At 49.8% G+C, this 16,055-nt stretch overlaps 1 protein-coding gene across 2 annotated transcripts in view; it reads left to right on the forward strand.

Annotated features, from left to right (window-relative positions):
• VAC14 (VAC14 component of PIKFYVE complex) overlaps positions 1 to 16,055 on the forward strand; it is a 57,816-nt gene that overhangs the window by 15,699 nt on the left and 26,062 nt on the right. For both annotated transcript variants that reach the window (XM_015640250.1, XM_033517183.1), the window contains 3 exons: positions 2,232 to 2,376; positions 2,661 to 2,726; positions 10,963 to 11,116. In XM_015640250.1, the coding sequence (XP_015495736.1) occupies positions 2,232 to 2,376; positions 2,661 to 2,726; positions 10,963 to 11,116 (365 nt within the window). The remainder of the gene's footprint in view (positions 1 to 2,231; positions 2,377 to 2,660; positions 2,727 to 10,962; positions 11,117 to 16,055) is intronic.

The following is a 16,055-nucleotide window of genomic DNA, read 5'->3' on the forward strand; positions in this document are numbered from 1 at the left end:
GTACTGAGTAAAGGAGCTGCTTCTCCACCAGCAACCCCCCTAAAAGGTTTATCTCAGCAGCTGTAGACAGAGGGTAGCCGGTGAGGAGCTTTCCCCAGCTGCAATCCCTCCTAGTGAGAGCAGAGCCCAGCGGAGCCACAGGGCAGTGGTACACGGTGTGGCTGGGGGGCTGCCTGACTCCAGGTCAGCCCGGTGCTCCTGGCCACCTCCTGGGTTCCACTCAGGTGGGTTTTGGGTTGAGCCATTGAGGCTCTACCCAGGTACTGCATCACAGATGGGGTTTTCACAAGTGATTTTGGCACAAACCAGATTGGAAATTAGTTTTAGGGGCAAGTTTCTGCTGTACTGTTAGAAGCCCAGCATCAGCAGACAACAGTGCTGTGGCACTGCATGCATGGCAGGCTGCATCTTGCCCACTTAACCTCACAGCAGCATGGAACTGGTGGGATGTGCATCAAAGCCACCTCCAAACTGCTTAGCTTCAGGCACCAGTTCTCTGTGGAGTCCTTTTGGCCTCTTTCCTCTGAAAACGTGCATTACCCTGAGATTTATTTTCCCCCATCCTGTGCAGACAATGCATATATTTGGTGTGGAGGTGTTACCAGGTCACGGTTTCATTCTCCTCTTCCATCTGAAGCCCTGTAGTGGGAGCATGGCAGGCTATGCAGCTGCTGTGGGAGATGGTCTTGTAGGAAAACCAAATACAGTGTTTATTCAGGCTGGCTTAAATGAACTGCTGCTCCCTTGGACATCTCTCCCAAACTCCTCATGCTCTGGGTCCCTCCTTCCCCTCAGTTCCGTGTGTCTGAGCATTTGGCCCTCGGCTGTTGTTTTCAACATCAAAGTGAAATGCAATTTGCAGCCCCCAGCATCTGTTATGTGAGGCAGATCAAGCAGTCAGATCCCCACAGGGCTCTGAGGGGCTGCAGCCTCCTCATCTCGCCCTTACAACGTGTGTCCTGGGGAAGATCAAATCCTATTAAGCCACAGCTCTACTTGCAAATTACACCGTGAGAAATCTGCCCCTTAGGATTTCTTATCAAACAAGATGCACGGCAGCTCTCTGCAACTGGAAAAATCGGCAAGAGCCTGGTCCAGCCTTGAATAATTCAGTAGCTTGGGTATGAGAGGCATGACATGGCTCTTAGTGCAGCCTCCCCATGGTGGTCTTCTCCAACCATCTTGGTTCTAACCATTATGTCTCCTTAAATGAGTCTTCTGTGACAAATACTTCCCATATTCTTGCTGTCAAGGGGGTGGGAAACTGTCAGGTAGATTTCAGGATCGCAATCAGGACATAAAAATGCTGTATCATGACAGCTTCTGTCTTGGGGTCACCTGTCCCAGTCCAAGTCCCAGCTACTTGGGAGAAAAACTGGTGAATCAAGAGCTAAGAGTCTGCAGCAGCTGTCGATTTCTCGCAGAGACAGTATCCTGGCAAACTAAGGGCGTTGCTTCCTTTCATCACTTGTTTATGATGAGGGGTTGTCCTGATCTTCTGGGATGGCTTTTGGGAAGCAAGATGAAGGTCTCAAGGCAGGGTTGTAGCAGAGAGCTGTGTTCCCAAACATGCTGCCAGACAGGGCACCATCTGCAGTTCTCAGCACAAATCCACTGGGATCAACAGAACCTGGATGCCTTCATCAGACTGGAGTTTGAGTACACATGGGTTAATGTTCTCTGAAGCTGTTTGAGTGGTCAGCCTTGAGGTGGATTCTGAGCGCATCTTGTGGATCTCTAATCTTTGAACCCTGATTCTGGCAGCTGCACAGTGGACCAGATTCTCACACAGCCATGCTACACTTATTTAGAGTAGTCCCTTTTGGGTACCAGCTGTTTCGGGAAAAGTGGTAACCCTTAAAGCACTGAAGATTTCTGTTGCTACCAAAGCACTATAAAATAGAAGAGTGACTATTTACATAGGTAGACAGTGATAGGACAAGGGGGAACAGTTTTGAACTAGGGAGAGATTTAGATTAGATGTTAGGAAACTCTTTACTCACAAGATGGTGAGGTACTGGCATAGGTTTTGCAGAGAAGTTGTGGATGGCCTATTTCTGGAAATGTTCAAGGCCTGGCTGGACTAGCAACCTGACCTAGTGAGTTACATCTAGTGAGGGTTTGAGCTGAGGTTGTTTGATGCAGCCTCTGGAGTGTCGTAGACTTCCCCACCATGGGAGGAATGAGTTGGATGTTACAGCACTGAACCAGCCTCTCTTCTTTCCATGCAGCTGTGAGAGGATACAGGTGACCCTGAACCTGGATGGAATAGTTCAGGTGCTGGACTACCACCTTAGTGATACATCCATTGGGATGATGACCAGAATTGCAGTCCTGAAATGGCTTTACCACTTGTACATCAAGACTCCTCGTAAGGTAAGCTGGGGACTCAGCGTTCACCTGACCTTGTCAGCTCCCAGCCTGTTGCATTGCCTTGATAGCAGTGCAGATTGTAATTGGTAGTTTTGGAAATGTGTGTCCACCTGCCTTTTCCGAGAAGGCTTTGGCTGCCAGATACCCCGTAGCATGAGAAAGAAGAGCTCTCCAGCGCAGATGGAAAATGCTGGTGAAAGTCTCGGCAGCCTCCCTCAGGGCAAATGTCCTGTGGCTGGGCATGACCAGGCCTGTAGGACTGATGCCACCCACCTTTCTGCTTCCAGATGTTCCGACACACTGACAGCCTCTTCCCCATCTTACTGCGGACCCTCTCAGATGAATCAGATGAGGTAGGTGCTGCAAAAATCCTGGAAGCTTACTCTCTCCATCATCTGGGCTTTGGGTTTCTTGGTGCAACTGAGGTATTTTGTGAGGCTTGGCCATTGTTGACACTGAGAGCTTTTACCCTGTTGGCCAAACTGAAGAAGCCTCGATGCAGAGCCTGCAGGTACTTGACCAGCTGAAAATCTTTCTGTCTTGGAAATTCTCTGATGTATAAACATTGTTCTTCATTTCTGAGAGTGGATCCTTCAAAACCAGCTCCTAAGTCTCCTTTTTGCCTGCTTGGGAAGGCAGATGGGGCTTCACTAGTGGGGCTGGGCTCATGGTAAGATCCTTGTTGAGTGGGAACTCAGGTGCCTTGCAACAACCTCTGTAAAGATGCAAGGGGGATTGTGTCCAAGCTGGCACTGCCAAATCCATTTCATGACGCATTTAAGCAGCACCCACTGCTTGGAGGGCAGCAGCAGCGTTGCCTGGCAGGGCTGCAGGAAATGTCCCAGTGGCATCAGGTTGGCTGGGAACCACTCAGCTTGGAAGTGAGAGAAGATAATCAGTCAGCAAACTGAGCCAGGTTGCCCTGCTATTGCTCTTCATCTCCCATCTCCCAAGGTGCTGCACCATTTTCCTGTTTGCTTGTCTTGCTTCTTTACCCCTCTTCTCTGGCGTCAGTCATCTCAATTTTGGTGTCGTTGTTGTCTTACCCCTCTCTAAGTTGTTTCCTGGAGCATTTTAGTGCTTGGGTTGGAGGCCAGCAGCATGGCCCACAGCTGGTTCAGGCACTGGTAGAACTTCCACCATCAGCTGAATCCTCTTTCCCAGAACTAGAAATGATCCCGGCTGGTTTCTCATCCCAGACCTTCCTCATGGAATAAAAATCACACGCTGTGCTGTGCCTTACATGCTCAGAGCACCAGACCCCAAGCCTGCAATAAATCCCATGTGCGAGGGGGTCGTTAAGAGAGGAGGGAAGGGAATGAGCAAGCGAGGGAATGACTTGCAAAGGCAAGCAACTGCTTGGCCATTTTCCATCCCCTGCTGCTTACAATGCAAACCTTTCCAAAAGAGTCCCCAAGCACACATCTGCCTTTGCAACGCTCTAGAAAGCCTGCATCTTGCAGATAGTCTCTTCAGCTTGGCAGGAGATCTCAGTGAGTCATGTTGCAATTACACTGCTTATTAATATTTGGAAAAAACAGTGAAGAAAGGACCCTGGTGATGCATTTCCTCCATGTGACATAACTGGGAATGGCTCAAAAGTAATTTTAAGCTGATTTATTTAATCCTGCCTTCTATTTATTTAAATGTTTGGAGGTGGCCTTTTTTTTTTTAAGGAAATCCATAGACGAGTCAATCCATTAACCACCACCACTCAGCTGGCTGTCAACCAGATTTGCTGCTTTCTGCAGAGGAAATAGAAATGACTGAAATAGTAGGGGGGTTTTGAGCTGGACGTTTTTGGGAATGATGAGGACACTCTGAGCTAACTAACCTGCTATGTCAGTGCCTATTAGGGAAGGGGATGTGAGGTGCTTGTTTAGCCAGTGCAGTATTTGCGTGCACAGTCATATTGTCCCACGTCACCTGCAGACTGTGACCCCCCCAGAAGCTCCTGGGTAAGAACCTGGGGATCACCCAGCATGAGGGCCTGTGTGAGCTAAACATCAGCTCTGATGAGGAAGCATCTCCCTTCTCTTTCCAGATAGAGCTGTGCATATTGTGTGGTATAGCACACACATCTTCAGAGGGTTTTTGTGCTGTCTTTGTCCTGTGATGCTGCCCAAGGGAACCTGCTGGGCAGCAGTGTCAGTATCATCTTTGTTCCCAAGAAGGTTGAACATCCTTCTATATAGTGCCTAGAGTTTCACTGGGCCCTGTACACAGTTTGGAGGCTACCTGTCACTCTGCTGATGTGCCCTGGAGCAGTTGACTGCCACCAAAGGACGTTCTGGCTTTGGAGGATCAGTGCTAGTCTGTGCATCGGACTGAAAGACTGTATTCAGGCACTTATTTTTAAGGTCTTGTCTTGCTGAGCTGGTCTCAGTCTCTCTCTCTACACTTGCCATAAATAATCAAGCCCAAAGCAAAGAAAGACTCAGGCTGGATGGAGCCAGATCCATGCCCCTTTAGTTCTCACGCCTGTTTTTGTCATTCAAGTAGCACAGGGTGTTGCACCACCTCCACTGTGCTGAGCAGGGGCCAGTATCTCATGATGCATCTGCAGTGTCCTGAGTCATCTCTGCCATCTCTCCTAATCCCCTTCCTACCCAGTTCTCCTGTGCCAGTAAAGAAATGGTCAAGAGACCTCGTTAAGATTCACAAAGGCAGCACAGAGAAGCTGGAGCAAAGCTGAAGCAGGCAGTTCCCTTTGATATGTAGACAAGTCAGGATCCAGGATTCCTGGCTGTCAGACGCTGTGCTGCTGCACTGCGTCACCTCATGCTGCTTCCTGTGCTTCCCCGACAGGGAGATGTTCCGTCCTGCATTTGAGACCTGGTTTTGAAGGCAATCTATAAAAGCCCTGCTTAAAATTTGATGTGCTTGAAAACTTCCTTACAAGATGTAACCGGATCCTACTGGGAGTGGGTTTTTCTACACTGTCTGCTCGGTTTGTCTGTAGGAGTCTTGCTGCCCTGGTTGAAAAACTGATGTTGGGAAAGATGAAAAGTTAGGAAATTCTGTTTGGGAGCAGTGAGTAGGACCTTTCCACCTGCAGGCTAAAGGCACTGCTGAAAAGAAGACATGTTCTTCAAATTGCCTCCTTCTGCAAGTTCATGGTGCAAAGGCAGATTTGGATGTTGTCTTTCAGTTCCCTGGATTCTGAATGGATCCAGGAGCTGAGCTGAAGACAACAGGAGCTGAGGCATTGTGAGGCTTCTGTGGATTGCTGTTTCACCACCACAAGGCATCTGTGAGAAAAACATGAAGCAGTGACGCTACTCGCTTTCTTTCTCTGCTTTGTTTTCCTTTTTCCGGCTCCAAAATGGAATGGTTTCTTTATGGCTGAACATGTTCCTGTTTGCTTATCTGCTCCCCTCAATCTTGTTGAAGGGGGGGTTGAAAGTTGTGCTGGGACTTTTGTCTGAGTCATGCAGGAATGACGCATGAGGTGGAGCTGGTATCTGATGTGAAGCAGGATAGACTCGGGCTTCCTCAACTCTGCTAACGTGAAAACCTGCTCATTCTGCGGTGGGTGGGCAAGGCTTTGAGTACAGAATTACTTCCTTCAGAAGTCTTCTCAAGAGTTGGTGACCTTCTCTAGAGAGAGTGAATTGAGCCTTGACTGCCACTAACTTTGGAGGGCGGGTTTAGATGAGATACTCAGAAGAAATTCCTCCATGTGAGGATGATGAGACACTGGCACAGGTTGCCCAGAGAAGCTGTGGCTGCCCCATCCATGGAAGTGTTCAGGTTGGATGGGGCTCTCAGCAACCTTACCTAGCAGAAGGTGTCCCTGCCCATGGCAGGAGGGTTGGAACCAGATGACCTTTAAAGGTCCCTTCCAACCCAAACCATTACCTGATTCTGTGATAAACTTGAACCTCTACATGACCCTCAAGCCAACTTCCCACAAGAAATGGAAACATTCTACCCTTTTTTGGGTTTCCAGTATTAAACTAGAAGAGAAGAAAACCCTGGGATGGTGGTGTACTGATAGTCATCTCTTTCCTTTGCATGTTCTGCTGCAGTGTCCTGCTGCAGCACTGCAGGATTTCAAAGCCAGGTCTCTGCCCTGCTCTGAGCTCTGCTGTCTCACTAAATCCTGGTGAACTTCTCCTGTCATACCCAATCCCAGTACAATGAAGCTGAACAAAGGCTTGTGCCAAAGCAAATAGCTGTTTTAGCATGGCTTGGTTTGGAGCTTTGCTCTGTTGGGTTTAGAGCCATTGTCCTCCAGCTCCTGGCCTTTCATCTGCCACAGCTGAAATATTGTGACCTGATGCAAAGCAGAGGGTGTAAGCTAAAGACTGCAAAGAGGAAAACTGTAATATATGTATGCCTGGCTTTATTTAAACTTTTTTTGGTGGTAAAGCTTCTCTGGAGTGAGACTCAAAGCTATGATGTACTGAAGCAAGGAGGCAACTGTTTTTCAAGAGGAAAGTTACCCTGAGGGTGAGATTTGGACTGAAACAGGGTACAGAGAAATGTGTATAATTCCAGTTGGAAAGTGGAAAATTCAGTTAGCCTGGTTAGCTGTAAGTTGAAGCAGCCAGTTAGCAGAAATGGGGTGATGCTTTCCCTGAGGACTCAAGACCACCTGGTTGAACAATAATCTGTGTGCTGCATCCTGCAGAAATAGGAAGTTTCGTTGTGGGGAGTATGATCCATAGGGAGCTTCTTGGCTTAGCCCCAGTTTCAGACCACAATTTCCTAACTCACGTATACATATACAGTTTATATGTACAATGAACAACTGGGGTAAACTGGCAATCTGGTGCTTGTAGCATTCCTGGGTGAAGTTATGGAGCAGACTAAAACCACAGAAAACCTGTCTGCCATGGAGGACAGGCAGTCTCTGTCCTGGGGAGCTGGCTCGCAGAGGGTGTAGGGTGGGATGGAGATGCAGGATGCAAGACTTGGTGAGTTGGGCTTTGCATGCCTGGTTCCCTGCATGCAGAGGGAGGTGGTGGATGGGAGACAGCAAGTAAAAGCAAACCCTTTGCTTGTCATAAGCTCTGGAACAGTGTGTGTTGAATTTGAAGGGTTTGCAGGCATCCAGTCTCCCACAGCATGGTCTGAAGTGATACTCCAGGGCTGTTGCAGCCCCATCCCACCAGCTGGACCTGTGTTGCCTCCTTCCCTACCCTTCAGTGCATGAAGAAATAGCACTTGGACATAGCTTGGTTGTGAGCATGGTGGTTGGACTCAGTGATTGTAGATTTTTCTTTCAACCTTAAGGATTCTGTGACTCGGTGATCCTTGTGGGTCTCTTACAACTCAGCATACTCTGGGATTCTATGATTCTGTGAAATACCTGCTTGGCATCCTGCCCTGACTGACATCAGGTGGCATGTTAAGCTCCCTGGGCACTAATTAAACATATTTAAAGAGGTGCTCTGAGGTGTGACAGTGTTGGGCACTGCAGGCCTGGCCCTCACACCCCCAGCAGCAGGGACAGTGAGGGATTTACAAAAGCAGGAGGCTGGGCAGGGAGTTTTCAGGTTCCAGCTTGTTCTGGGATGGTTGTAGCTCTGTTACCAAGTGCCTTCCCCCACGGCCAGCTGTATTAGCTGTGAGCATGTGTCAGCGTGACCTGGCAGGATTTGCCCTAGGGAGGAAAGGAGAAGCCCCCAGGCCTTCTGCCTTCCCTCTGCTCCCTATCCTCTCCTGGAAAGGGAAAAAAAAAGTAGATCTTAGCAAGATCAGAGGATAAAAGTTGCTGTGTCAGGTACCTGAAAAGAGGCTTGGTTAAATAGTTGTGGGAAGATTACTGGTGGGTTTTCTTTTCTTTTTCTGTCTTTAAAGCTGATGGAGGCAGGAGGGACACAAGTTTGATTTTCACGCTGTGTCTTGGACTCGGCCAGCCTCACTCCTGGCCACTCCTAACTCCAGGACTGCCTCCCCATGCTCACTTCCTTCCCTGGCTATGGCTAAAAGCATTGGAAGGAGGAAAAATATAAAACAAATGGGGCTGTGTTTATGTTGTGGAGAAGGAGGAAGCACCCAGCAGCATCCTTGGCTTTTTCTTGTTCCCACTGGGTCTCCACCACCTGTGTTGCCCATCCTTGAAATGCTATGGGGTTTTCCACAGCCTCCCATATTCTTGGACCCCTTTGAAGTGCTTTGCAGCTCTTAATGTTCTTGTTTTCTGTGTTGGTAATATCTTGCTTCAGCTGAATTCCCATCTTCTCCTTGGCAAGAATAACCTGATTGAGTTATTGAGTGCCCCATTTCATTGCCCAGGGAATATTAGATGTCCACTAGGACATCCAAGGCCACCCAGGAGCATCTCCCTGCTGCACTCAGGCATTTTAATCTATTCATTTTTTCCCAGCTTATCTGTAAATACCAGCAAGGACAGCACCTTGAGGAGCCAGTCCGTATCCTAGCCTGCCTGTGTCCCAGGAGCTGCTGCCGCAGCCTGCTCTGCTGTCCTAGTAGTCATCATGTGCTGTGGGATGCTAAGTCCCACTGCCAGGGGTCTGCAGCACATTTGGGATCACCTCCCCTTCCTCTGCCTTGGGCTGGGGCCAGCCCAGTGTTCTGATGAAAGGCAAATGCCCCCCCCCCCGCCCCTTCCAGGAGCACCCAGCACGGTTTTGCACACACAGGGAGGTGCATCCCATCCAGCACACACAATCCAGGGGCTGCTTTCCCCCTGTGCTGCTGCCAGCAGAGCTGGTCTCAGCTCCGTTCAACCAGAACAAGCGGCAAATTAACCTGACCTAGATCTGGAGACGCTGACAGTTGTGTGTGCCCTCAAAATCCATGCTCTGGAGGCAATGCAGGGAGAAATCTTGCCTATTCTCAGAGAGGAGAAATAGCTGCTTATTTATAACTGTGTGAAAACCCGCTTCTCATTCCTGGGCCACCCAGAGCTCGTCCTCTTCCATGCTGCTCTTCATCTCTGTGCTGGGAATGGCTTGAGACATTGGACAAGTCTCCCCATCCATCATGATGCTGCTTCCTATTTACACTAACCAGGCACACATTTGCCCAGAGCAGGGCATACTGTCCTACATCTCATCACCACTGGGAAACCTTCCCAGAAATCCCCTCGGGATCAGGAAAACGCCCTTGGGGGTTGATCCTCCAGGCTGGCTGTCAGGATCACACCCTCACCTGGCAGCTGGGAAGAGCTCTGGCCCTCGTGCTCCAACGCTGTCAGGTCCGATGGCCGCTGGGATCCTGACGGATGGGACCAGCTCGCTCCTGGCGCAGCCGGTCGTTGCCATGGCAATGGCAGGATATTGCTTTCTTACAGCCTCCTGGCTCGCACAAAGCAGCCGCCAGCTCCAGCTTTGCTTAGCACTGGGATGTGCAGTGCATACCAAGCACTCCTGCCTTTCCTCTGTCCCCAGCTGGGAACCCTCTCTGGAGCATGTTGGGAAGAAGCAGCAGGAGCTGGAGCTTCCTGCCTCATTCCCACGGCTGGAAAACCCCAGGTCTTTGTGGCTGCCTGCTCTTCCTCCCAGTGCTCACATACCGATCACTCCTGCTTGTTACTTCCTCCATGTTTTTCAGTTGTAAAATTCAGCCTGTGCTGCTTTTTCCACCTCCTACCTGTAACCTATACAAGGGGGAGACCCCTTAACCCCTCCAAAGCTTGAGAGGTCCATGCATACCCTCCAGTAGTGCTGGCCACTGGCTACCCTGGTCAGAGAATCCTGACCCCAAGCAGGATCTCAGGGCTCATCACACAGCTCTGAGAGGCTGGATTAAGAATCTGACCTCAAGTCATGATTAAAAAAAAAGACATAATTGGCTTTTGGTTTTTCCAGAGGGAGAGGTTTTCTGTGTTAGCTCAGAAACTAAAACTCCTGTATAACTGCAGCTCTTCAGAAAGATGCATTGTGAGAACACAGGGAAAGCCTGGGATACTGTGCTGGTGGGCAAAGAGTGGTTGGGATGTGCTCTGCCAGATGTTGAAGAGTAAAGACGTGGCAGTCAACCATTTTGGCAGCCTTTTAGCTCTGCACAGCCCTGCTGCACTTAGAGCATCAGGGTCAGTTGATGAAACATCTCGACCCAAGGACATTTGAATGAAGGGGGACCCAAAATAGCCTGAGACTTGAGAAGGGTTGAGCACGGAAAAAAAAACCCACCCAGTAATAACTTCTCCAGAAATGCTATATATAGACCAATTTGGTGACTTCTGGAAAGAAAGAGCTATGAAATTCAAATGGTAGCTCTGTCTCAATGTCCTGAGCTGAGCCTTCCCTGGGATACTGCCTTGCAGAGGGGAGCTGACTAGTGTGTGCCCCCAGAACACCCCTGTGCTCTAGCTGAGATTGTCCCAAATCTGTGGTTATGAGGGAAATGCAAAACCCAGACTTCCACAAAGTGGGACAAGGGGAAAGCAAGCCCTGTTGTGTAAATTTGCATTTATTTTATATGCTTCCTTGGGCTCTCAGAGCAGAAACTGTTGGGTTGTTTTTTTCTTTTGTCTTTCCTGCCCCATCACCTCTGCAAGCATTACTGTACCTTTCTCAGTGTGCTGAGATTTGGTATTTGCTTCCCACCTCACCCTCTCTATATGTGGATTTGGAAAGGAAAGCTCACCCTGCACCATCCCTCTCTCCACAGGTTATCCTGAAGGACCTGGAATTGCTGGCTGAGATCGCTTCTTCCCCAGCAGGACAGACAGAGGAGGGTCATGGTCCCTCTGATGGCTCTGACGTGCGACCTGGCCCAGTGGAACTTCATGTCCCAGCCAGGGCTGGCCAGCTGAATTCCTCCAGTGAGTGCCCCTGTGCCACAGCTCCATGCCTCCCCCTTCCTGGGCTCTCTTCATGTTCCATAGCACCAGTCAGGTTTGCTCAGGCAAAAGGAGAAGCTTCTTTTACAGTAATAAATCAATGTCTTCATCCCCACACAGCATAGTTTGGGGATCGAGTCTGCCATGGTGCAGACCAAGGCACTGCTTTTATTTTAACTGCTCTTTCCCCTACTTTTATATTTCCCATGCTTTTTTATGTGTCAGGGGTTTAGCAGTGGGATGCTCCAGAGGCCAGTATGGAGAGATGTCATTGTTGTCCTATTTTTCATGGGTCCTTGGGTTCCAGCCTCTTTTCTCCTTGTAAAAGCCCTCAGAGCTCTAGAATCAGTGCAGGATGAGATGCTGGCTGCAATCCCAGGTCTCCAAAACATCCATAGATGCAGAGGGATCCCTGTGCCGGGCTGCCCACATTGGCTATGAACTATTATGTTGCTCTGAGTGTCTGGCAAAACCTCAGGAGAGAGATGAAGAGGGACGATCTTATTTTCTGGGGACTTGAGAGATTAAAAAGAAAAAACAACCTTTCATTAATTATCCTGGCACATGAATTTTTTTTTCACCTTCCCTTGTCTGTGGTTCATGCTTTACAGTTGCTTGGCTGCTCCTTCTCCTCCTCCGCTGCTATTTAAGGGCCTCCCTGTTGTACTCCCCAGGCCAGGTCGTCCCAGCCAAAAGCACGTTTCATGTGAGCTTTGGATTGCAACCCAAGCACTGAGCCAAGTCTGCCTCTCCCTGTGCAGGATGCAGCCACAGGGCCTTGCAAAATCACCACCAGAGAGAGAGGCTTTGCTTTCCCATCCCCAGGCCTTGTTTTCTTTGAAGATCCTGGATCGCTCGCCCCTCCCTGGTCTTAAAAATGTCTGCACCAGCAACCAGCTCAGGTTTTGTGCTGTTCAGGGTGGGATTTTTTTTGCGGATCTACCTGTTTCCTGCTGGCAGCTTTATCTCTGCAATGGAGAGGTGAGGGCTGCAGAGCTGGTGACCTCCCCAAGCTCTCTGCAAGTCTCATCCATCCTCCCACTGTCAGAAGTGAGACTGCCTGGGTGGAGCGGCTCCTGCAGTGCCGGCCAAGCAGCTGAGGAGCTGCAGTTCAGCTCACACTGATGGTTGTCTGAGGTTTCCTTCCTTCTGGATGATCTAAAAATAGCAGGCTGGATGGCGTGGATCCTAACGGCTGCCGTGGCCCCTATTAGCTATCTGGAAGAGCAGCTTGGCTTCACTTACTCAAGTGTAACCTTTAAAAAGAGTCTGGCTCTCCCCTCCTGGAGTAGATCTGCTGGAGCCGGAGCTCCTGTTGCCCCAGGGTGGGACAACTTGCCCCTATACAGGTCCTAGTGGGGCTCTGGCTTCCTCACCTCTTTTCCCCTTCCCTATAATGCACCAGAAAATTGTTCCTTAAGAATATATTTGGGGCTGAGCTTTGCAGGGTTGTTGGCTTTTAACCAAAGGCAGATGTTTTTGGGGAGGGAAAAAGGAGCAGGTTCATTGGCCTTGGACGTTTATCATGGCCCCAGTCCGTCTGGCTTTGACCACCCAAGGCTGAGACTGGATGGGCCGCTGGAGTTCCCCCAGGGAAACTGAGGGTCACAGCTGGGCCAGGACCTTCCTGGATTATGCCTGGAAAATCAGAAGCTCCTGAAAAATACTCCTTTTGTCAGAGGATTGCTTGAAGGGAGGGCTTTTTGGAGCAGGACAGTGGCCAATGGAAATCCCCATGTCTGAGCGTGGTCCTGGGTGGTGAGAGCAAGTGAGCCAAAACTCTGCCCTTCCCAGGCAAAAATCATGAGGTGCTGGCCCCAAAGAGAGGGTGTACCCCTTTCTGGTTTTGTACTGGGATATATGGGATGGTTCCCTAGGGTGCTGTGGTTCAGACAGTGCTGTATTGGGAGTAGGATGGGTGCTTTTATCCGATTAGAGTGGGGGCTGCAGGGTTCCAGCTTTTGTCCCCGGAGTTAAATCTCTCCATTCCCTTCATCCACTTCAGACTGAGTTGCCATTGATGCCAGCAGTGGGAGGAGAGCTGCTGAGCTATCCCAGCCCCAATCCTCTCCTATCCCAGAGGCCCTTCCAAGTGTGCAGTTGGTGGCTTTGCAGGTAAACAAGCAAGGTCACCCTTTGAAATCCTTGAGCTCATGGCAGATTTCCTGCTGTGCTCTCTGTCTTGGTGCTCCAGGCTTTGCTAGCCAAGCAATAAGGGCAGGAGTGGAGGTGGAAGGGGCCAGTGCCCCCATGGTCTTCCCCACACTTCCTCTCTCTCCCTTTCTTCCCTCGGGATGTGTTTATGCAGTTGTTTCCCTGCCATTGAGTTCGGTTTCCTTCAGATGTTGGTTGATTAGTCAGGAAAGCCGTGTCCCACTTCCGCAGCCCGTTCCCAGCTCCAGTTTTTATTTAGCTGCTTTGTTCTCCGGTTACGTAAGGTCAGCTGCCCTCGACGCCTTCTCCAAGCACAATGAACTGGGGCCAGCCCAGCTCAGCACTGTCGGGGAGACCCAACATCTCCTCCCAACCTGCTCTGACTGCCCTGGGAGAGGGTGGCTGGTGTTGACCTCCAGGAGTGTCTCCTTGGTACCTTCTGTGCACTTTTCCAGGGACAAGGGCTGCAGGGCTGTGCCCAAGAGCTTCCCAGTCCTCAGAGTGATGGTGCAAATGCCAATCTGGTCAGTACAATACGAGTCCAGCTGCCTGCTTTGCTTTGGGAGTGTCTTTTCCAACCCTGTAGAAAAAGTAGCAGATGACCTGAGAGTGATTGTCACCGAGGTCAGTGAGTCAAGGGAGGTGATTCTGTGCCTTTTCTCCACTCTGGTGAGACCCCATCTGGAAGAATGTATTCAGATCTGGGATCCTCAGACACAGGAAGAACATAGACATGTTGTAGCAAGCCCAGAGGAGGTCACAGAGATGATAAGAGGCTTGTAACACTTTTACTAAGGAGACAGACTGAGATTTGAGGTTGTTCAGCCTGGAGAAGATTCCAGAGAGACCTTAGAGCCTCTTCCAGTGCCTGAAAGGGCTCCAGAAAAACTAGAATAGAATAGGGACTTTGGACAAGGCGTGGAATGAAAGGACAGGGGGGAATGGATTCAAGCTGAAAGACAGTAATTTTAGATTAAGTATTAGGAAGAAATTCTTCATTGTGAGGTTGGCAAGGCACTGGAAGAGATTGCCCAGAGAAGATACGAGTACCACCCCTGGAAGTGTTCAAGGCCAGGTTGTATGGTGCTCTGAGCAACCTGGTCTAGTCTAGTGGGAGGTGTCCCTGGCCATGGCAAGGGGGTTGGACTAAATGGCCTTTAAATGTACCTTCCACCCCAAACCATTCCGTGAAACCATAGGTGGAAACCCTCCGGCCTGGTCTACAGCTCTGCTCTGCATGAGAGACAAAAGCTCATTCCAGAAGGATGCCAGACCAGCTGCTGCCTTGCACAGGGTAACTCTTGCACACATCTCTTCCTTCCTTTCTGCACAGCTTTGTAAGGTGAAGCAGTTCCAGCCCTTTGTTTCCTCTCCAGCTTGGTCCGGTCTCTCCCGCCTGGCTTCCTGCCGGAGATGGTGGGGACAGTGCTGTACCCTCTGAGCACCTCACGCTATATATAGGATATTTACTGGGAGTCTGACTCTGTATGTGAATTCACTAATGTGCCTGAGATCACTGGTTTCCACTGGCTGACCATGGATATCCCAGGAGTCAGTGGATTACTCTGGAGGAGACACCCTGAGAAATGTAGTCTGTTGAGTTCAGTCTTGCTGTATCCCCCTTGGAGAACATGCAACATTCTAGAGTGGAGATATTCTGTGTTAGGGGTTTGCTTTTGAAATATCTTGGTGGGGGATCTTATTCTCAGTGAGCCAAACCACTCCCTTCTTGTTGTCTGTTGCTTCATTTGTGTAGTCATAGATCTGCAGAGGTGGCAGTGTATTACAGGTCCCACCTCCATACAGTCTGTAGAATGTTAGGGCAGCCTCTGCAAACATCAGGTGAAAGTCTGTAGTGTACAGGAGGTCCATGAAAGGTAGAAAAGAGAAAGTGGCCTCTTGTCAGATGGCTCAGATTTGCTAAACTGCTATTTCCAGTGTCAGAGAACGAAAAAAGTGAAACCCTCCCTTACTCATCCTCCCCACAAAAGGCAATGAGGCAGCTGACATCACACCACCAACCACTTGCTCTTGAAGGAGCAACAGTTTTTGCAGGATCAGGAGTGTGACAGCAGGGAGCAGAGGAGCCAAGCAGGCAAGAGAAAAGAGGCCTGTTCCTGGGTGCTCGGAGCTCAGCAGTCTGGTTCCTGATGGTTGGTGTCTGTGGCATCTCTTTTTGCACTGGCATATGAAGCTGTTCAGGAGGGTTGACTGTCATAAACGTTCTTCTGCCTCTTGGGGAGGAGAGGAATTTGAAGGAAAGGGTGATCTGTTTGTTTTCCTGGATGCAGTGTAATAGCGGAGCTGGGATGCTGTGGAAAACCCCAGGAGACACCATCCAGATTAACTCGCCTGGCGTGCCTCCAGGTATCCATCCCTCCTGAGATGGTCACAGCATACAGCCAGCCAGAAAGCCTGGGGATTCCCAAATAACAGCTGGGATTACTGATCTGTAGTGGTGGATAAAGGAGAAGTTGATGGCGTAGATAAATCACTCCTAGCCAAGCCCTCCCTTGGAGTTCCTTTGCTGGGCTGCCTCAGTTTCCCCAAGACATTGTGAGGAATTTGTTGGATGAGGTGAGGAATGAGGTGAAACACAAACTAGCAGAATGAATATTGGTGTGGAAATGGCCCAGCAAAACCCATGGCTGCTCATTCCTGCAGGTTATCTTCCTTACGTTTCACCTTTCCATGCAGGAGCCTCAACCCAGTCTAAGCTCACCATGAAGCTTAACTGTTCCTGGTTTGCATCTCTGCTGGGTACTTC

Source organism: Parus major, chromosome 11 (genome assembly GCF_001522545.3).
Source record: "Parus major isolate Abel chromosome 11, Parus_major1.1, whole genome shotgun sequence".
Lineage (NCBI taxonomy): Eukaryota > Metazoa > Chordata > Aves > Passeriformes > Paridae > Parus > Parus major.